The sequence below is a fragment of the Camellia sinensis genome, chromosome 9 (genome assembly GCF_055761805.1).
Source record: "Camellia sinensis isolate YWXY chromosome 9, ASM5576180v1, whole genome shotgun sequence".
Classification (NCBI taxonomy): Eukaryota; Viridiplantae; Streptophyta; class Magnoliopsida; order Ericales; family Theaceae; genus Camellia; species Camellia sinensis.
This window is the reverse complement of record NC_138969.1, coordinates 153772576-153795415: the sequence shown is the minus strand read 5'-3', so window position 1 is coordinate 153795415 and position 22840 is coordinate 153772576. Positions and strand designations below refer to the sequence as shown.

General features: G+C 36.3%; 1 protein-coding gene across 7 annotated transcripts in view; it reads right to left on the bottom strand.

Moving 5' to 3' along the window:
• Positions 1-11256: 11256 nt before the first annotated feature.
• The window catches only part of DEG15 (protease-like protein), a 30237-nt gene continuing 18653 nt past the window's right edge, over positions 11257-22840 (bottom strand). For 5 of the 7 annotated variants that reach the window (XM_028218994.2, XM_028218996.2, XM_028218993.2 and 2 more), the window contains 4 exons: positions 17815-18559; positions 16668-16866; positions 12603-12694; positions 11257-11671 (listed from right to left, as the gene is read on the bottom strand). In XM_028218994.2, coding sequence (XP_028074795.2) covers positions 11406-11671; positions 12603-12694; positions 16668-16866; positions 17815-18559 — 1302 coding nt within the window. In that variant the 3' untranslated portion in view covers positions 11257-11405. Of the gene's footprint in view, positions 11672-12602; positions 12737-16667; positions 16867-17814; positions 18560-22840 lie in introns of all 7 variants that reach the window. The other 2 variants (XR_014340454.1, XR_014340453.1) reach the window with 1 other exon arrangement.

Here is a 22840-nt window from a genome sequence, read left to right as displayed (position 1 = left end):
AAATTATTAAAGGTGTGTCTTAAATAATGGTGTGCCTTAAGACGAAAGGTGGTATGTAAATAGAGGCTCCCATGTGTACGAGGGAGTGAAGTGTGAATTGTGTTGTGTGTATATATATTTGAATGATAATTATTAATAATTATTGAGTAATTTCAAAATATATTGGCGTGATATTTTATAGTATTGTGATTGGTGTATATGATGCATAGATAGGATGCTGTATTAAGTGATTGAAAAATATAAAAAGTAAAATAACTGATGATGGATTAAGAGTACGGATACATCATATTCTAAAAATAATCTATAATTTTTCATATTTGAATAATAGGGGTGTTGCTACTGTGGTATATCACGTGTTTTAATTGGTGTGTTCTAATTGATAAAGAGTGCAAGATTTATAACTTTGTATCAAGTATTTTGGATTTGTGATTAGCCCATGATCACGTGATGTTTTGGACCAATTAATAAATTTTTTTAAAAAAAATTTATATACAGATAAGAGTTAAAAAAATTACATATAGAAGTGTAAGTGTATCTGTAATGAGGTGTACACTTACACCCCTTTTTGTGTCAATAATTTTTTTTTTCAACTTTTACAAATTACATGTAGGGCTCCCATAATTTTTCTGTGGGTAAATTACACTTTGCACCCCTGCACTTTACATCAAATCCTACTTTGGCCCTTACACATCAAATTGTGACACTTAATCCTTTGCACTTTTAGTCAAGTGTCACTTTGGCCTTTCTGTTAACCTAATTATTAACAAAGGTTAGTCACATGAAAAACATGTGAAGATAAATTACCCTTACACTTTACACAAAATCTCACTTTAGTCCCTACATACCAAAATTGTGACACTTAACTCTCTAAAATATAACTTTTGTTAGTCTTACTATTAACAGAAGGGCCATGGTGATATTAGACCAAAAGTGTAGAGGATTAAAGTGTTACAATTTAATATGTAGAGATTAAAATGAGATTTTGTATAAAATGCAGGGGTGCAAAGTATAATTTACCCTTTTTCTGTCGCTAATGTGTGCTGATAGTGCAGTGCAATAGTAGTAAAGCACATCACAATCCCGCACACGGCATATTCTCTTCTCATCCAATTTTAGGCATCGTTTGGAAACATGCTAATTTAGTAACTTTTTGACTATTTGGCTAAAATATGAGCTAAAAAAAACTAGTATGTTTGGGATGACTTTTTGACTTTTTACGAAAAGATGTGCAAAAAGTAGAGAAAAAAGAGAATTTTTGACTTTTTGGTATGATTTGTTGACTTTTTAATTTTTTTAGTGACATTTTAACTTTTTTGTTAAAAAAGCCACTTATCAAACGAGATTCAATATTACCACTTCCTAATAGTAGGTACTTATTTTAGTATTACCACTTCCTAATAGGATAAATATTAGATCCTCCCTTCCACTTCTTGCTTCAAGCAACAAAACAAACCATAACAATACACTAATTAATTCCCAATTTAGCCGGCTTTTCTTATTTTTGTCAAAATTAGGGTAAATTATAAAATAAAAATACTAAAAACACCCCAGAAAATTAACTAAAATTAACTTGAAAAATAATTTGATAAAAATTTAAATATTGAATTAAAATAAATTATTTGATATGTATAATATTAAATCTAAAATTTTATTATTTTTAAATTTTATATTATGATAATAAGTTGGTGTTGGTGTTGGTGTTGGTGTTGGTGTTAGTAGTGGTAAGAGTGGTAGTGGTTATTGTTGTGGTGGAATCAACAAAGATGCCTATAACGCCAAAGACAATTGTGGTGCAAATACAGCTATAGTTGTTGTTTGGCAATAATTTTTTTAGTTGTCTTTTTAAAGTTAAGACTTTTTTAACTTGGAATTAAAAAGTTCGCTTGGGTTGATTTTTTTGACTTTTGTAAGAAAAAAAATGAAATAATTATAATTTAGATTTAACATTTTATCTTATTATTTTTTTAGTTTATTTTATCTTTTAATAATTAATTTAGGGGTTGTTTGGAAAGTGCTAAATTAATATACTTTTTGACTTTTTATGAAAAAATGTAAAATATGGGTTGAGTTTGAAGTGATGTTGTAGTGTTAGTAATGGGCGCCCATGTGGCATGACCATTTGAATTTGAATTTGAATCTTATCCAAATAGGTTTTGAAATTGAATTCAAACCTATTTAGGATAACCACTCAGGATACCGATATTATCTCCATTACTGATATGGATAGATAATAATAACATATTATATATCTGGTAAATGGGTTATGGGTGATTATGAGAGAAACAACGTATGATCTGAGTTTTATCCATATACTGACTCTCTCCCAAAAACAACGATCAAGTCATTTGCACTGTGATTTGTGTGGGTGATATTCATTCTGTAATATCACTTCACTGCTGGGTTGGTTTATCGGATTCTAGAAGCACGTGATTTACCCACGAGGTTCTATCATCTAAAGGTATGATCTAGATATTTTTCCGCTGCATTCTTTATACTTTGATTTACATTGGTATCAAAGCCATTGATGGATATTTTCGTGTTTCCTTTAATCATGTGTATATTTTTACATGTGTATGTTTACATTATATACATGAATGTTTGTAAAGGAGAAAAAAAATCTACTTTGATTAGATTAAGAGCATAAAATTTTTTTTTTATGTTCATTAATGTCTTTTTTCATACCATAAACGGTTTTATTTTGAAAAAAGGAGTCCGACAGTACAAAAATCGGACCAAAAAGTACCCTGGAAGGCGGCGCGTGGTATTCACGCGCCACCTGACGCCGTAAGCCACAGCCAAGCGCTGCCACGCGCCCACACGCGCCAGACGCCCTATAGACGCGCCTGCACGCGCCATCACGCGCGCGTCAGCGGCGCTGTCCACGCGCACGCCGTCCGCGCCTCGCACGCGCGCCGCGTGCTGGAGCCGAGCGCCGAGCCGCGTTTGAGCCGTGCGTCGAGCCGCTCCGAGCCGGTGCTGAACCGCGCCGTTTTCCTCCGGCGGCTTGGCTGGTTTGGCTGCTGATGCCTAAGGCACTGTTTGTTCTGTTTTTTAATTCTGTATCACGTTAAATGGTCATTATTAATTCATTACATATTTGTTTTATGCGTGGTTTGTACTGTTAGACTCAGAATTAATTTTTCTATATTCTGTAAAATTTTGAAAATTTTACGAAAATAAAAAATATTTTTTCTGTGTTAATAATTCATTTTTTATGCTTTAAAATGATTCTGGTATTGCATAAATAATTTTCTGGGGTTGAAATTTTTATTGTGGACTTCTGAAATGTTTTACTATCTACTGGTAATATTGTCTCAGTTTATCAGTTTTTGGATTTTTTATTTCTAATTTTATGTGTGTTTATTAGTTATTTAAAATTCCAGAAAATTTCAAAATGATGTACACTTTAATTATGGCATAATCTGAATATTGAATACAGCATATTTTTTGGGTTTGTAATATGTTGTAATTAGAGGAGCATGATTATTTATTTATTTATTAGAATTCCATTATTAAATAAATATAGCATGAGTTATTTGTAGATTTACATTAAGATGCTATTGTATGGAATTTATCATGCTTTGTATATGCCATAGTCAGTGGGAGGTTATTCGGTTGAGAGAAATCTTTGTAGATTAACTCCCGAAAATCAATATTTTGCGCATAAATTAAACTAAATTTTGAATAATTGTCACTTGTGGCGCAAGAGATGATTACGAGCATAGCGGATTTTCGATCTTGCGACTTGTGTAATATTGTCACTATTTAATTTAGATTTTTGCGGCAAAATTATATTATGCTAATCAAATTAATCCTAATGCGAATTTGTCTCTAAATTGATTTAGCTTATGGAAGTTAATTTGGTTGACCTAGACTTAGTAGAGATGTTCAAATGTAAACAAACTAATCCCATTCTTTAGATGAGCAAAAGTCTTGGAGACTTTAGGTCAAACCTTAATTGAGCCAAAGTAAGGAAACATGACTCAAAGTCGTCGTTGTTTTGTTGCCTTGTTTGGCACAATAAAAACTAATGTGTGCACTATGGTTAGCGGCACGCTACATAGTTTTGGTTGGCGAGTTTTGGAGTTATGAAATTAGTAAGCCCTCAATAGATCTGTATATGATCTTGACTAATGAGCTACACAGATTGACTTTGTAATTTGACTTGTAAATAATGTTACATCATTGGATGAAGTAACATTCAAGAGTCACGTTATCCAAGAAATGTGAGCTTAAATAAATTAGTCATTAAGTGTTAGACGAGTAGCCAGTATGAGCAGTATTTTGCTCTCTACCCAATTATTGAGAGTGGATGGAGCAAAAAATTTCATGCACTATAATAGTGTGCGTTGAAGTATCACTCGAAGATTAAAAGATTAGCGCTTAGTAGCAGCAAAATCTATTAACACTAAGTGAAAAGATTAGCGCCAAGTGGCTGCAAAATCTATTAGCATTGCTAACTTGTCTAAGTCTGGACACTTTGTTTCCACACTCAAGTGTGAGACTTGGATGAGGTGCTTCTTTGTGTGATTCCTTTACTAGGCTAACGTTTTGAATAACATTTACCACTAAGCGCAAACATTGCAGCATAGTAATGAAAAGATCAAGGTTGACAAGGTTGTTATGACTCTAAGAATTTGACGCATCGCTTATAAGAGCATTGTGTTGAATTAGACTCTTTGGCCTAATTCGCGCTTAAGTTACTTCAGGAGCTGTCATAGTTGATAGCTTATTCTCTCCTTCTTGTGGATAATAGAATTAATTGCAAGTAACTATGAAGCGAGAAACAGAGATGGCAAGAGGAGTATCGTCATCTTTCAACTAGATGTATTAAAGTGTATGGAGAATAAAATTGACTTGAAGGTGCAGGGGATTAGCACTTACTAGTTAAATTTGCGACTTAGGCGCAGTTGATATCTCCATGACATCCTTTTTATGATCTAGTGAATATGACTTAGTCGTGAGTCATTACTTAGTTGGGCCTAAACCTTTAAAACTTGTCTTCGAGAGCTCACACATTAAGATGATTGGAATTAGTTTATGACATTGGTCATGAACCAGTGGCTTATTATACTTAATCACATTAATGAGATGATGACACGATGGTTTGAGTAGGTCTTCTTGGGCCCACTCGCTTATGACATCCTGCTCTCATGTGAATGTGTAACTTTGTTCGCAATGGGTGCGCACAAGTAAGTAGGAAAGTAGTAGAAGGTCATTTGTTTTGGCGCATTTAGTCCACTATGATATTTGTGACTAGATATGTGTAAGGGTATGATAGCTAAGCCTCAATCTCGACACATTTATAGATCACGATACGCATCTGAGTCAAGACTATTTGATCTCCCATAAGTCAAAAGTTTTGAGATGATTTTTGACATTGCACATATGAGGTTGAGATCAATTAGATAACAGCATTCATGCTTTCAGTTTTGACCAAGGTGGCGAGTATCTATTTGAGTTATTTTTAGAAAACTCTGTGAAGAGAGATGGATGCTTAGAAAATTGATTATTCCTAGTACTCAACAACACAATGGTGTAGTAGAGAATAAGGAATTAAATATTGTTAATGTTAGGTGGATAATGGTGCAAAAAATGTTTCCCAATTAGGAATTGTACTAGTTTGTTGCCTATATCCCTAACTAAGTGCCCTCCATATCAGTTTTTACACTCCATTTGAGTATGGGTTAGCAGAGAGCCATCTATGGGCGATCTGTAACCGTTAAGCGCTTATCTTTATTTTACTTCTCATAAGATTGCGAAGTTCAGACCTAAGGTTCTATAGCGCATTATTGTATGCTGTCTTGTAAACATAAAGGGTCGTGTGGCGCATTATTGTATGAGGTCATGCAAACCCTCCGGGTCATGCGCATATAGGTAAGCAGCTTTGTGGTAGTGTAACTAAGTCACATAAAGTTTTCTTAGTAAAGGTGACGTGAATAGAGTTTTGGAACTCTATAAGATGGAGAATTCCAAGCATAGCGCTCTATGTAGCCTAGTTGAGAATGGAAAGAAATTTCCAATATCCTAGGGACAGTGGGAGCGATGTGCCTACTAATGGATTACTCCATTAGAGAAGAATACTCTACATTCTTAGTTGCGTGGTAGCGAATGTGAAAATTTTCCACGTCATCACTGGGTGATTGAGAGGAAAACATTCATGATTGCTCCGCAAGATGATAAAGAGCCTAGGATAATGCCTAAGGCTCTAGTCCCCTGTTTTTAGAAAGTGGATCAATGTTGCGCAGTTTAAGACAAAGTCTTTGAGGATTAACCATTTTTTGGTTGACTTTCCACTATGACGCAAAACTGTTATAAAGTTATGCGTAATTTGGATAGTCATTGTTGAGGCATAAGGCTTGCTAGATACCGAAAGGTCGCACCATTGAGGAAAGTGTAGACCATGAGAAGACTTCCTCCTGGGGAGTGAGGTTATTTTGACTTAGGCTATGATTGACATAAGTTCGGAACATTGATTTGTGGACATTGTGACCCAATTTCTCATTAGAGAATTGGATAAGTAGATCCGTAGTGATTTACCTTTTGCTTTTATGGTGAAAATTTAGGAGCTCAAAAAGGTTGCTAGTTCCAATAAATCTTTTACAGCCTAAAGCAGTTATCCAAACAGTGGTTCTTAGATTTCGTCAAGCCATGATAGGGCAACGATGATCGATGAAGACCACTGAGGCATGATCAATGGTCCAAAAGAAGTTTTTCCTTACTTAGTCATTATGAGCCAGGAATTTATAAGGTTGTCGCCACCTAGGGTGGGCAGTCCTCTATTTTAGATATGATGGACATGGGTGATGTAATTTATATGCTCGGATGTACGATCCTTAGGGATTGTTTTAGGAAAATTCTCGATTTGTCTTCGATGACTTACATAGAGAATATCCTAGAATGATTCTAGATGCAAAATTGCAAATCCATTGACTTACCTATCGGTAAAAGCCAGAGCCTTAGCTATTCAGTAAATCCTCGGATTGTCTTTGGGAGGACCTATATTCCTTGATTTTCTTTGTTGTAGGAGCCTAAAGTACGCTATGTGGGCGTATTTGGCATGATAAGTGTTATCTTTGGTAAATGGTCAACTGAGTTGTTTAGACATTGACCTTGCTCATTAGACTGTGGATAAAATGCTTTATTAGAAGCATATTAATTTGCTCATTGTAAAATTCAATGCGCTAGTTGGGCACATCTGCGCTAGTTGGGCGCATTAAGAATGAACGCAAATTGGTCACCAAAAATATCTTTAGAGAGGTTATTGCGCAAGAGGTAGTGATCTTAAATCATTTCATGTGAGGCGCATATGGTGGATTCCGTTGTATATACTTATCGTAAGAGGTGCTGATAAGGCTTATGTTTGGAATCTATAATTGCGCAAGCTGTGGTCAATTTTTTTTTAAATCGATCACTTATTTTGAGATGATGGGATGTTGACACTATTATGGTTTGTGTCATAATGATTAGCAGATGATGATGTCAGCAGGTAAGATTGGCTCACTCACACGAGCAATCGCCCTTGGCGCTTGGGAGCGAGCAAGGATGAGACTGGTGGTTTATTTTTATTTGGAGCCAAGAGAGGCTTAAATCATCCACTATGTATGTCGCCTTGGTTATAACCAAGATGAGGTCGTGTTAAGGACCAAACATGGATGTTAGTACCTACTTTCCATGTTGTGCCTGTTATGATTAGCCAGATGCGAGATCTCATTTGGCGCCTAGAAGGCGAGCAAATAGAGAATTCGGGTTAGGCGCTACAAAGCGACTAGACTAATATTTGTATGGTGTATCGAGTATGACGTCACTCTTTATGGAAGAGTTACTCCACCGTAGCATGTATTCATACTATATGTGCTTAGCGACCGAGTAATGAGGTGAGAGAATGGATCCCTACTTCCTCACCGTGTGAGTCTTACGTGTCATTATTGATATGACTTCACTATTTACCCTTTTGTGACTTTTGACTATGTCATAAGGTAAGGGATTGATGTTCTGCTACTTTGGTATGTTGCCTGCGGTCATGTATGATTCGGCCTTAAGGGACATCACTGGGAAAGTAGTCAATCCTAAACTAAATGGCATGAGGGCAAAAGGAAGATCATCTAGTATTACACCACCGTTGTATATTCACTGCCGGCAACTCACATCGCTCTGTATGAAAAGCGAATTGAGTGTGAATATATTGCAAGAATTGAGAGGGTCAAACATGCTCTTTTTGAGAGATTAGAGATGTTTTTTGGACCGGTGTAATTAGATGGGTCTGGGGTATATGAGACACTATTTCTATTCTTTTTGGGTTGATGTCTCTATGCTGGCTCATTTTGAGTTTCTAGTATAGAGCTCTCACATGCAGGTGTTCTCAGCAATCGCACAGTGCAGTGGCTAGTATGAGATTGTTTATTTTTGGGAGATTGAGATAGAGATGTGGCAGTGTCATGCCAACTCATGTGCGAGTGGGAGATGTTAGTAATGGGCGCCCATGTGGCATGACCATTTGAATTTGAATTTGAATCTTATCCAAATAGGTTTTGAAATTGAATTCAAACCTCTTTAGGATAACCACTCAGGATACAGATATTATCTCCATTACTGATATGGATAGATAATAATAACATATTATATATCTGGTATATGGGTTATGGGTGATTATGAGAGAAACAACGTATGATCTGAGTTTTATCCATATACTGACTCTCTCCCAAAAACAACGATCAAGTCATTTGCACTGTGATTTGTGTGGGTGATATTCATTCTGTAATATCACTTCACTGCTGGGTTGGTTTATCGGATTCTGGAAGCACGTGATTTACCCACGAGGTTCTATCATCTAAAGGTATGATCTAGATATTTTTCCGCTGCATTCTTTATACTTTGATTTACAGAAGTGATGTGACTCAAATAAGAAGTGATGTGACTCAAATAAGATAATTGTAACTCAAATAAGATGATGTACTAAAATAGCATTAACACATGCCAAACAACTACTTAGTCTCAACCCAACCTACATAGCCAAACGAATAGTGATTGTGATGATAGTAAAAGGGTGATATAGTGGTGATAAAAAGGAGTGGCGGCGGTGGTATAATAGCGGTGGTTATTGTGGTGGTAAAATGATAGTGGCGGTAAAATGATAGTGGCGATTATGACAACAGTGGTAATGGTTGTGGAGGTCGCGGTGGCGATGATAGTGGCGGTAACGGCAGTGATGGTGATGGTAGAGATTGTAAGGTCATAACGATGTATGTTAATACTTATGTATAAGTATTTACAAATTCAATCGAAATTAAGTAACTTTCTATCACTTAAAATATTTTTAATTTTTAGCTTAAATTTTAAAAGTCACTTAAATTTTGAAATGATACCATTTGTAGTTATTAAATAGACTTAATTAACTTTCCACTTAAAAGAGTTTTAAGTGCTTAATCAAGTTATCAAGCAATACCTTAGTGTTGAAAACATGTGTAAAAAAATATATTGAAATGTTTAAAAGTATTTTGAGATATGTGAAAATTGTGTTGAAATTATAAATATTTTGACATGCTGTAGTTCTTATTGATTGCCCTTAGAACTGTCATTAGCAAGACTCAATTATAACTACACCCTTTCAAATTTATATAAAATATAAATTTCTCTCTTATATTTTTGAAAAAGACATACCACTCCCGAGTTTTGAAATTAATGATAAATTTCCCCTTCTCTTAGATTAACTAATTGATTTTGCTAATGTTAGTAATTTTATGGATAAATACACTGATCTCTCCTAAAATTTAGAAAAAGTACAAGTTTCACAGTTTGAACATAATTATATTGGACTCTCATTTTAATTCACATAACACTTAACTCAGCTTCATCAATAATTTGTTGAAAAAATAATGTATGATTGTTATTGATTATGAGATGTGATATCTAAAGATAAAGTCTCCCTAAAATTGCAATCTTTTCCTTTCATTATTTTAATATAGGTAAATAACACTTGCTTCCCTTGAGATGTGAATAAATACAAATGACCTTACACTTTTGACATAACTACACCGGTCTCCCTCAAGATTTTCATCATTTATAAAACATCTCACAAAAACTTTTAAAAAAATAACCAAGTTCATTTTAGCTTTATTTTTATTTTTTTAAATTTAATTTAATTAATTTTTTTTAATTGAACTTAATTCAAGGGGCTAAGTATCACATAATAATTCATTCAAAAAAAAATTAATTTAATTGACAAATTAAAATTCTCAAATTAAATTTTTTTGAACCAATGGTCTAAGTATTATGCTCATTCTAGCTTTTAAAATATTAAAATCCCAATGGTAAAAAAAATTAATGTCCAACTTAAAAAAAAGAAGTTGAGTATTACTAATGAAAAACAAATTATAAAACAACTCGATTTTTAAAAAAAAACATCAAAAACTTATTTTGAAGATTGTTTTGGTTTTGAATTGTTTTTTAAATTTTTGATTTTTTTTTTCCTTTCATGTTTTGTTGTTTTTAACAAATTTTTCCCCTCCCACATTTTAGTCATTTTTTATTTAATTTTTAGATGCACCTAAACTAAAAAATATTATGAATTTTTTTAAAAAATAATAATAAATACAAAAAAAATATGAAAATATGTTGAAATTTTGTATTTTATTTGTATTTAGTAAATTTAAAAAAAAAAAGAAATTACAAATATTATACTTTTTAAGTGTTCTTATAACCTAAATTAATTAGTTATAAAAAGTTTTAAAAAATATTAATATGTTAAAAAAATTCACTAAAAATAAAAAAAATACAAGTTGAAAACTAAAAAACTGTTATTCAAAAATTCAAATCAAATAGAGTAATTCTCTCAAAAATGAAAGTGGAAGAAAACGATGCGTATTTTTTAACATGAAAAATGCTTAAGAGTACTAAAAAGGAAGCACTAGAAGGAGCACTAATGATGTGACAGTAGACCCCGCCCACTTTCTATGCCTGGTTTTTTTTTTTTTGCCATTTCCAATACATTAATGCTATTAGTGATGTATTTTTTAGTGATCTAAATCATTGTTGTTTTAACATATCGTTACTTTTGTTTCTGAAAACACAAAAAAAAAAATGAAAACAAAGAAAAGGAAAGCACAACCAAACAGTCCTCGGCTTTTTGAGCTTTTTAAGCTGAAAAGTGGAACCAAACACCATATTTTTCTGAAGTATGAGTGCTTAAATGCATGAATTCAAATTTTAAGCTAAATAAACTGCAAATAAAAACAATCAGTGTGTCACACACGAGTGTAAAGCCAAACAATGGTACTTGTATATAAAAGATTATTTCAATCACATAAAACAACATTGATAAAGTTACAAATCTCAATTCCAAGGAATACACAACATTTTCATTCTTTTCCATGTGGATCAATTCATCTCTCGCTTGTATTGATGGGTCACAACTTGCTTGGAATAAACTCTGTAGAAAGCCTCTTCATCTTGCCAAGTTGATTTGATTTCCTGAAAACTTCCTGCCTTTCTTCCATAAATTTAGCAAATCGAGAGCCCTTCCCGTCTTTGTTGATATCTAGTGGCAGTGGCTGTGGCAGATTCGGCAATGGCGGGCCCGGTTTTGGAGACAATGGCGGCATCAAAGCCCATACGGAAGAAAGGAGTTCGTTAGGTTTGTCGAGTTCTTCTAAGAGTGACAAATCCTTCATGTCTGTTGGAGCAAAAGGGGTCAATCAGAATTGACTTGCATATCTCTAGCTACTTTCAGCGGATACATCCAAGAAACTAGGATACGCCTCAGCAACTAGGCTGTAAAACGAATCAAAGCTACTAGAACTCGATTCGTGTTTGTCTCGTTATGTAAAACCACGCCAAGTTTGAAAGCTCGTTAGGTTGTTAAACCAAGCTTGAACATAATACTACTTGGCTCAGATAACCTACTACTCGTCTCAAATCAACTCGCTCACAGGCTTATAGGCAATGAGTTGGATCAAGCCCTCATGGGCTTAGGCTGGTCAACAGCCTGAGCTTGGGCTGGCCCATCTTAAATTCCTAAAGTGCAAGTCCTACCCATGGGCTTAAAATATGGGTTATGGTCGGGGTAGGCCAATTTGAGCCTAATTTGGCCCTAAGTTGGACTTCTAATAAATTCAAGATTAAATAGAAAAAGGTGGCATTATAATACGAAAATTCGGGCTTCAGGGTCGGACTTTGAATAGCCATTTGGACTGGACTTATATGCCAGCCATAGGTCCTCCTACCCTTCGGCCCAGACAGAGCCCATATATTTTTGGGCTGGTCTGACCCATCATCGAGCTTGGGCCAGGCTAGGTGTGTGCATGACCTTGAGCTTTTGATAAGTGTAATAAAATAATCTGCTCTTCCCTTCTCTAAATATTTATATTTAGGTCTTGTTTGGCAACAGGATAATATAGCCAAAAAGTCAAAATGCCATACAAACAAATCAAAGATTCCTTTCCATTCTCTCTACTTTTTTGCACTTTTTTTTTGTAAAAAGCCAAAAAGCCGCTTCCCAAATGAACCCTAATGTTCAGAACTATCTATAACTAAAAACAAGCCCAGAAATTTTATGGAGAACAAAACAAAAAGATATTATTTTGTGCGGGGTGTAGCTAAGTAACCTCTTGAGAACTTGAAGATAGGCTCCAGAGCTGCACATGGAATGCTGAAGTTCAGATGTGGTATTGTCATCCCTCCACCATGCCTTGCATTACTGTATCATCAACAATATATCTCATTAAATAGGAAGTTCAATCTGCAAGCAATTAAGATGTCATAGATTAAAACGATCAGTGAAATTCTCAGAATTTATAATACTAATAGCAAACAGGAGTTTCGACCAAATTTTACACAAACTATTATCAATCCACAAAAACAAAGTAGGTTATGCAATTTCATATTTCCTACCAAAGAATTTAACTGATAAGGTTGATGATACACCAGAGTAGGTACAAACCCGACGTTTTTTCTGTCAATAATATATATCACACCAAACAAGAAATATTACAACAGTATGTGTGAGTTGGCTGCCCCAACTTCATTACCTTCAATCTATATCAAGCACCAACAATTCAAAATGGGTGTTGTGTCTATGTCGGACACGTCACATGCCGTGTTAATTTTTTTAATTATTATTTTTTTGCAAGACACCTTGGGGACAATTCACAGACACGCGTGTCCTATTTTTGGCCACGCCTTAGTGAGTTTTTTTTTTTTTTTTTTTTTATAATTTCAGAAAGATGATTTAAGGTCAAATAAAATATATGAAAACAAAGAGGGAGGAAAGTGAAGGAAAAAAAGAAGAAAAATACACCCTTGTATACATTGATACCTCTTATATATCTCCTCATCCTAAATTTGTATCCATATACGTAGCAAATATTACAAAAAAAATTTGTTGGATCCCCACCGTGTTCATATCCTAATTTTTTCAAAATCACCTTGTCCAGTGTGTGTCCGTGTCCATGTCCATGTCCGTGAAAAGCCAAAACATATGGTTTAAACCTGCTCCTGAAGCACCCTTTTTCATTACATATCATCAATCAATCACCAATCAGATTGCCTCACATGACGATATAGAGCATATCAATTTGACGGTGAAAAGCAGAAACGCTAATCTGGAACCACAGTGCAATATGATGTTTAGCTGGGAAAGGGCAAAACTGGAGATGAGTCAACTCCAACCCTTAGTTGCCGAAAATTATGGGTACCAACTAAATGTACTTGTCTTATCTTTGATACAACAGCTATCATGCAATCCCTGAATTAGTGGTTATACAGCGATCATACCTTGCAACTCTTAACTCTTTTTGATTAAAAATAGCAAGGCAGTATCAGTCAAAATGTACAAATATGGACAACAGCATTCCAGGCACACTAGATGAGCCTTAAAAAGAGACTTATCTGACATAAGAGGGGATTGTAATCCATCGGACTGTTAGTCTCGAAATACATTGTCCCCGGACTATTTAGTTGGATTGGATTTGTATCCTATATTTGTTTAGTCATGGGATTAGATGTCTGGATTTGACTATTTTTTAGTGAATCTAATGTTTAGTTAGACGAACTGGATAAGGATAAATGTTCAAAAGACTATTTTACCCTTATAGTTTATAATCTTTATTTAATATATACTTTTAAATTTGTAATCTATAATTTATAATTTATAATTTATAATTTAACAACACTAAAAAAATTTAATTTATAAGGCCATAATTTTTAATTTATTATTTTCAATTAAATTAAATTAAATTTATAATTTATAATTTATATTTTTTATTTAATATATAACTTTAAATTAATGACAATAAAAAATAATTTTATTTAATATATAAATTAAATTTTCAACAACACTAAAAAGATTTAATTTATAAGGCCATAATTTATAATTTATTATTTTTAAATAAATTTAATTTATAATTTATATTTTTTATTTAATGTATAATTTTAAATTAACAACACTAAAAAAATAATTTTATTTAATATGTAAATTTAATTTTTTAACAACACTAAAAAAATTTAATTTATAAGGCCATAATTTTTAATTTATTATTTTTAATTAAATTAAATTTATAATTTATAATTTAAATTTTTTATTTAATATATAATTTTAAATTAACAATACTAAAAAAATAATTTATAAATGTTCAAAAGACTATTTTACCCTTTTCTAATTGTTTGCTAAGTAATAGCATGGGGGTAAAATGGACATTTCAGAGCCTAATCCCATGGGATACCAATCCCATGGAAATAATCTCACCCTCTCCCATGGGATAAGATAGTCCCATATTTGTGAGACTAATAGTCTGGGGAGACTATTAGTCCGGAACAAAATTTTTCAAACAAACAATAGACTACTAGTCCGGTGGGACTAATAGTCCAAACCCACACCCTAATCCTTCAAAAAAAACACAAAAGGTTTAATTGTTTCTTCAACTGATGCTTCAACTAATTTCAGATTTCAATTTCCTCTTGATTTTACGTAAGAATGCATGAATCAAGTAACCAACCCCTTGTCTCAATCTCCAGACATATGCAGTCCTTTTTCCCCTTATTTTGGCTACACAATGAATGTCTCCTTATAAAATAATTCTCAAATGGCTATGAAAGGAATTTGAATATCAATTGAAAATGAAATATACAAACTCTGTTTTCATCCCCATTTGCGTTATATTTATTTTCTTTAAAACATTAGGTTGCGACTTAGTGAGCCAACTAGATAACTTCTTGAAGATGCCATCTAGCTCAACGGTAGGTAAGACATGAATCTCCTCATGAGCTTGAACGCTGTCTTCACCAGCCTCACTAGCCACCAACCACTAAAACAAAATGTTGCAGGACAACTTTGCTTTCAAGCCTGCTAAGCTAGTGCATTTCCATTTTCTTTGTTGAGGAGACAACTGGTCTATAATTAAAGTACTTAGTGAGTTGAGTTTATGATTTGAAGAAATGGGAGTGATAGAGAACCTATCGGGAGTATCTAAGTTTGGGCCCATGTCTACTTAAGAAGCCACACGGAACAGTCTTAAGTGGAACTCGAATTGAAAGCTAGCGGGGGTTGGGAGGCAAACCCTCCCATCAACCATGGAGTCACGTGTGTTCCATGTTTTGGATAGGAAAGGAACTGCGAACTCTCTCACACACAAACCCTATCTTTCTTTTGAAAAGATCTTTTGAACAGCACGTTGCCACAGAGGAAGAATTCAGCGGCCAGTCTCTGTAAAGTTTTCTGGTCGACATTTGAGGTGCCCTCAGGATATTCCCTGGTCTTCATGTACTGCCTGATGTCATGATACCACGACTTTCCATCCAATTCCTCCAGTACCATAGAACAATAGGCTGGAGAATATAAAATTTGGAGTATCGTTGTTTACAATAGGAATTGTGGTGCATTTTGGTTATGGAAAGCTTCTAGGCTAGGATTTTAAGAGCTAGAAGAATTATTTGTGTTTGTAAAAAGGGAGAGGGTAAAATTGAGTTGATTTTTAAAGCATCAAGTTGCAGGATTTGCAGAGAACCTAGGCTGGATTTATTTGGACAATGGCTATTTTATGGTGTTTTAAATGTGGATTTAGTAGCAAAGGGTAGAAGAAAAAGGTTAGGGATGATTTGAACTTGATTGACCAATAGCCAAGAATAGTAACTTGGAAGTTGGGTATGTGCACAAAGAAGAAGAAAGAGAAGAACACTTCACCCTCACAAGGGTTACGCAAATTCATCCAAACATAATCTCAAGTTGTCATAATATCAACTCCATCTTGAAAAGGAAGATTACATGCCTATTTATAAGCTATTAGACTTTTCCTGTTCTTAAAAGAATTAGAACTCCAATTTAGAAACCATAACTATCTGGTAACTACAAAATATTATTAACTACTAAAACCTAATATAATGATATAAAATTTGTCCAACATACGAAATTAAAATAAACAATTAAAAACACAAAATTATTCCAAACTTCACTCCATGATACCCTAAACATGCTTGTGAAATTTCATATTTGTCATTATTTCTTTCCATGCTCATCATCACAAAATTACCATCCAGCAAAAAGGAAACAAGAAAAATGACGCGGTAGCTTCCTGGGGAAATTCTCATTAACAACAGTAGAGTAAGGCAATTATGTGCATATTTAAACAATCTTCGTGAGCAAGAATGTTTAAATTGCACAGTTTCATTTATCATACCTTGTCACAAGCCCAATCATATGACCATCTGAATTGACAACAGCACCACCACTACCACCAGGATGCACAGCTGCTGTTGTTTCTAGCATTGCTGGAAAATTTCCAAATACATTGTACTGTTGGCTGGTTCTGTACGGTAGAGGCCTCCTAGCTTCAACAACTTTTGCCACGACACCAACACAAGCAGATGGAGAAAAGTCTGATGCAAAATTAAAAACAAAACCAAGTGCAAGGAGTTCTCAGCATACCAAAGAGCTGGGTTCCTTCATTTTGTAAGAATCTACTCTATAACATATAAACTTGTAAGCACGTGGTTGAATATTATATGGAAATATAATCAGTCCAATTTATTCTCCTTAGCGTTTGAATATATAAATCTAAGGGCAACAACTTTGTGCATTTATGCCAAATGTTAGGTAAGTACCCAATCTAACCCGTCCCAAACACCCATTAATGGTACTAATTTTTTGTTTGTTTATTTATTTATTTGAATGTATAAATCTATCCTCTATAACTATGTTTCCTGGGCATAAATGTGGAAAGTAATCCTCATTATTCAAGGATGCTGATATTTTTGGCATTATTTTGCCAAAAAACTATTTACCCTCATAGTCAAACCAGTGTTCTTTTTACAAATAAATAAAAATAAAGACACTTGTACCCATGTTTACACATATGGCACCCCAAGCTTTAAACAATTAGACCAAGCAATAGCAAAGCCATCTCACACAATCAAATCTGTTTCGAGTTTTTTAGTGAACACTAAGAAGACTACACCTTAAGTATGTATGAGAGGCTATATTACCCTAATACTAGTGTCAATTTGTTAAGTATGAAACCCTATAGTTTTACTCTTACTAGATCTTAATTGAGAAAATGCAAATAACAAGCACAGACCTCTCAGATTTTCTGCAAAAATCCCTTAAGAATGCTGAAGCTGAAATGTAACAAGTGTCTGATGGAGTACTTATGTAGAAGTCCTAGGACTAGGATGAAGACATTGCAATGACATTAACCATCAACAATAGAAATAATAAAGGATTTAGTTGGCATATCATTCCAAATTTTATCCAAAATCCAAACATAGAAGAATGAATTTGTCTCCATTGAATATCCAAACACAACAAAAAATGAACAAAGGACTTACCACATCGTGGACCAAATAGTCCATGTCCAATTACATAGACCTTTGATCCTGGGGACAGGCATGTGAAGTCCATAACAATGGGGCAGAGCTGATCTGGCACGACCTCAAGCTGCAGTAGGGCAATGTCCAAAGGTCCTTTAGAAACATACACTACCCTAGCATCACACCATATCCAAGGGTCAGTGTGATCCAGGCGAACGCGTATGCTTCTATGCATTGTATTCCAGTCGAATTTATAGCCCCCACCATCATCAACAACAGAAGGTGTGGTCTTCAATCTTGTTGGCAACAATCCCTGAGACCTCTGATCACCACCAATTTCCTCGTGCCCAGAAGGCAAAGAATCGTCAGATGGGGTGAAAAGTACCTCTGATTTGGTTTCATTTCTTTCGCCATTTGCAGTTGCTTTTCGAAACCTCCATGGCTCCAACAGGTGAGCATTTGTAAGAATAAGGCCTTCATTGTTGAGCAAAACACCAGATGCCCATACTCCGTCATCAATGGTAACAAGACAAATAGAAGCCATTGCCATCTCAATAGGTGATGATGAAGGGGGGCAACCAGAACTGGGATGCTCATGAAGATGATTGGATGATGCATTTAAGTCAAGACTATTAGATAGACATAACCTCCCTACAGCATTCAAGTTCCCATTGTTATAATTGATCCCTTTGTATGCATTTTGAGGCTCCTCCTGCAGCAAGTCACTGCAAGCAGTTGCAATGGCTTCCCACGGAATCACCAGCTGTCATCCAAAGTAACATTTTGCATGATGCAGTACATATGAGACATTTTAAGCCACAGTAAGCCCTCAAACAATCAAATCTTAAATGTTAAAATATTAATACTTTTCAAGCAATCAACTTGGCTCCATGATAATTCATACTCTCTGATATCACTGATCGCCATATTAGAATATTCTTGTATATTACTTGATATAAGAGCGTGTTTGTAATATACATTAGTTGTGTGTCTGTATGTACACATATCAGTTAAAAGATACAAAAATTTCAAACAAGACATTGTGATAATAATTTTCTTAAACATGTCAATTAAATTACTATCTTCTCAAATTTTCATAATGCATGTGTGTACAAAGGATAGTTATAAAGGAATACACGACCAATACATGAAGTGATAGGGAGATTTATAATCTGGCTTTGAACCGTGGAAGAGGTCGAACAGGTCAGGGCCGAGCATGTTTGGGCCGAGATCACTTGGGCCTGATTTGGAGTGGGATTTGCTCGGTCGAGGCCCAGCCCCTTGTCTAGGCCGAGCTAACTGGGGCTTCCCTGGAGGTGAAGCCTAAGGTCCGCGGCCATGTGATTGACCGAACTCCCCCGAATTTGGACTTGCTGGGCCGAGATGAGCATCTGCTACACAGGTTTTGAGGGAGCATGGTTAGCTCGGTGGTAAAGTCTTCTGTTCACCGGCTCGGCTTATCTTAAACTCGGTTATGCCGGAATGCTACCAAGCTCGGCTGTTATGGAGCTCGGCGAGTGGAGCACTCGGGCACGTTACGCAACACGGACGTGGAAGGCCAAGGTGATTCCGCCGATTTGCCGAGATCCTGTTAATGTTGTCTGGCGGTTTGGTTAGGTGGTGATTGTGGGATTTGTGCTGACAGATGGGAGAGCAGCTCCACGTGTCAAAAGACTAATGGGAGCAGATATAAGCGCCGAAAGTATATAAGCTTGACTGCGCCCCCCATGCTGAGGATGGAACATCATTTGGTGAGATAGACTTGCATTCATTGAGTTTCTCTCTCTCTCTCTCTCTGAGTGTGTGCTAACTTGACCGTCGGAGGGGTTTTCCGGCAACACACCGCCGGGTAGCTCATCGCCGTTGTGTTCTCAGGTTGATCAGATAGATTCAGAGCTTGGACGAAAGGAGTACAGACAGCGACGAATATCTTTTCTCCGTACAATTGGCACCGTCTGTGGGAACTTTGATAGACAAAACCTTGTCTTCCAAGCTCATCTGATCGCCTTCCATGGCGAACAACGACGAGATACCATTGTCCGCCATCAACGGTGTTACTCCGGAGTCAGCCAGACGAAGAGACGGACTCCCCGCCGTTCCAAACATGGCAGGCCTGGAGACTTCGCTAGGAGGACATTCAAGAGACGCGCGGTAGAAGTTTTGGTAGCTCTCGGAGCCCAGACGGGCACCGGCGGCGACAAGAATCGCACGCCAGGCGTCTGGAGCACAAGTTAAGGGATCAAGACGCCGTCATCCGGAGAATGGCGGCGGAGATGGAAGATCTCAAACGATATGTCAAAGGGAAGGGTGTTGCTGGAGTGGGAGACCACAGTGAGCACACCCAACCACGCCGTTCAGGCAGCTAGAGCCAGCGGCACACTCCCTCCCTTTCTATCACCAGAAGCTACAGGGTTGGAGAATCCGACGCGCCTGTAGAGAAGTCTAGCGCGCAAGATAGTATCTATCAACCCTCACATCCGGCGACGACGTCAAGGTATTCCTATTCCGCTCACTCGGAGGACTTGCAGGCAGTCTTGAAGGAGCGGGCGGGCTCGCCGGTAGGAGACTTGTAAGAAATAATGTATAGAGAAAGAGAGAGAATAAATTGTATGTATTATTATTGATTGATATATTGATTGTTGTATGTTATATCTATTACAATGATTCATGATTCCTATATATAGAAGAGGGTGAGTGTGTAGTAGGTAAGGAGTAGGTGAAGTGGAGGTGGTAGTGGTGTAGTGGGTTAGGTTTAGTGGAGTAGGTGAGGTGGTAGTGGTGTAGTGGGTTAGGTTTTAGTGGAGTAGGTTTAAGTGGGTGAAGTAGGTGGAGAGTAGGTGGATTTTAACAGCCCCCCGCAAACTCAAGGGGGATAGGAACTAACCAACTTGAGTTTGGAGAGAGTAACAAAACAAGAAAATACATAAAAATAAAAGAGGATAAGAGACACTGTATGGTCGTGTCAGACCATTGGTGAAGACACTGGATGGTGGTGTCATAACGTTGTAGAGGACACTGTATGGTGGTGTCATAACGGTGTAGAGGACACTGGATGTCATAACCATGTAGAGGACACTGTATGGTGGTGTCATAACGGTGTAGAGGACACTGGATGGCGGTGTCAGACCGATGTAGAAGACAGTTTATGGGGTCATGTCGGACCGTTGTAGCAGACACTGTTGTGACAGTTGTTGTGACAGTTTACGGAGTCTTGCTGGACCCTTGTAGAAACTAACCGGAATCAATGTTGGGACAGTTTACAGAGTCTTGTCGGACCCTTGTAGAAACTAACCGGAATCAATGTCGGGACAGTTTACAGAGTCTTGTCGGACCCTTTGAAGGAGCGAACCGGCTGCAGAGTAGGACAAATGAGGTGCAGCAGTTAAACGCCCAACTGGCTCTGCTCCAACGCATGTATAAGGATGCGCGAGCAGAGATAAGTGTGCTAAAGGCGGAAAACAAGGAGCTGAAGCGGAAGGCCAGTTTTATGTTCCGATTTGGAGGGCCGCCATATGCTGCAGTGGAGGAGCAGAGAGTAGTGATCATGCCCAGTGAAGTGGGAAACACGGAGGCAACACCGGCAAGGGCCGCCCAAGACGGTGGCAAGAAGAAAAGACCGGCAGAATAGGCGAGAAGAAAAATCCCACTGTTCCGATTTGTGTTGGTTGTGTTTTGTTTTGTTTTGTGTTTTTTTTATTTTTATTTTTTATATTTTTATTTTTTTTTTTTTTATGGTGTAAAATGCTGATCGGGGTTGATCCCCGGCATGAAGAAATGACAAGTTTGTAAAATGTTGTTTTTTTTTTTTTTTTTTTGGGAGTGTTTTGTTGAAAAAATAAAAATAAAATGAAAGAAAACAAGGGAGAAAGAAAATAGATAAAAAATATTTATAGATGGATTATATGAAAAACATCAGTGCGATTGTTTCAAAATAAAGTGGGGTATTTAAAAAAGAGGAAAAGTGACTTGGAAAAAATAAATAAAAATAAGTGATTTTTGAAATCAAATGGAGGAGAGAGAGGGACAAACCCATGTGATAAAGTGGATTGATTATTTGATATAATAATAATAATAATAAAAATAAAAAGTTAGAACAGTTGGAGAGAATGAGTGGAGTATGGTAAGGGTTTCATCCAAAGCCAAAATTCCTGCAGCGAATCACTTCGCAAATCCTAGCATGAGCTTTTTCTCTTTCCAGGCTTATTCATGAATTTCCTGGTGATTTCAAGAGCCTCTGGTGGCATTGTGGCAGAGAACACCCCAACCTGGATTTTGGGTGGCAGCAACTGAGAACACCCCAACCTGGATTTTGGGTGGCAGCAACTGGAAAATATCATAGATCTGATTTTTAAAAACCTCGTGACAGCATTTCATCAGCTTCATCCAAGACAAACATTTTGATGTAAACAGGGCGAAGTGATTGTCTCCGCAACATGTCAAACACACGACCAGGAGTACCAACAACAACATGAACCCCACTGGAGAGAATGCGCTGATCTTCGCGCACACTAGTCCCTCCAACACAAGCATGAACCTTCACACTTTGCTGGGCAAGTTCAAGAGTGGGTGGAAGAACCAAAGCTTGGCACTCAACCAAGCTATAATCTAGCTGCTGCAGAATTCCAGAGCAGAATGTTGCAGTGTTTCCAGTTCCAGACTGTCTCGTCATATGAGGTGAAGAATTCTTCTCCATCAGCCTCACACATGACTACAGTTGCACAAATCTTTGTTGATTTTATCAGCGGAATAGGTTGAGGTCCGGCGGGCGGCTAAGGTGAGGTTGCCGCCCGCCGGGGAAGCGAAAATATTAGGTTTTAAACCAGCTCTGATACCATGTAAGAAATAATGTATAGAGAAAGAGAGAGAATAAATTGTATGTATTATTATTGATTGATATATTGATTGTTGTATGTTATATCTATTACAATGATTCATGATTCCTATATATAGAAGAGGGTGAGTGTGTAGTAGGTAAGGAGTAGGTGAAGTGGAGGTGGTAGTGGTGTAGTGGGTTAGGTTTAGTGGAGTAGGTGAGGTGGTAGTG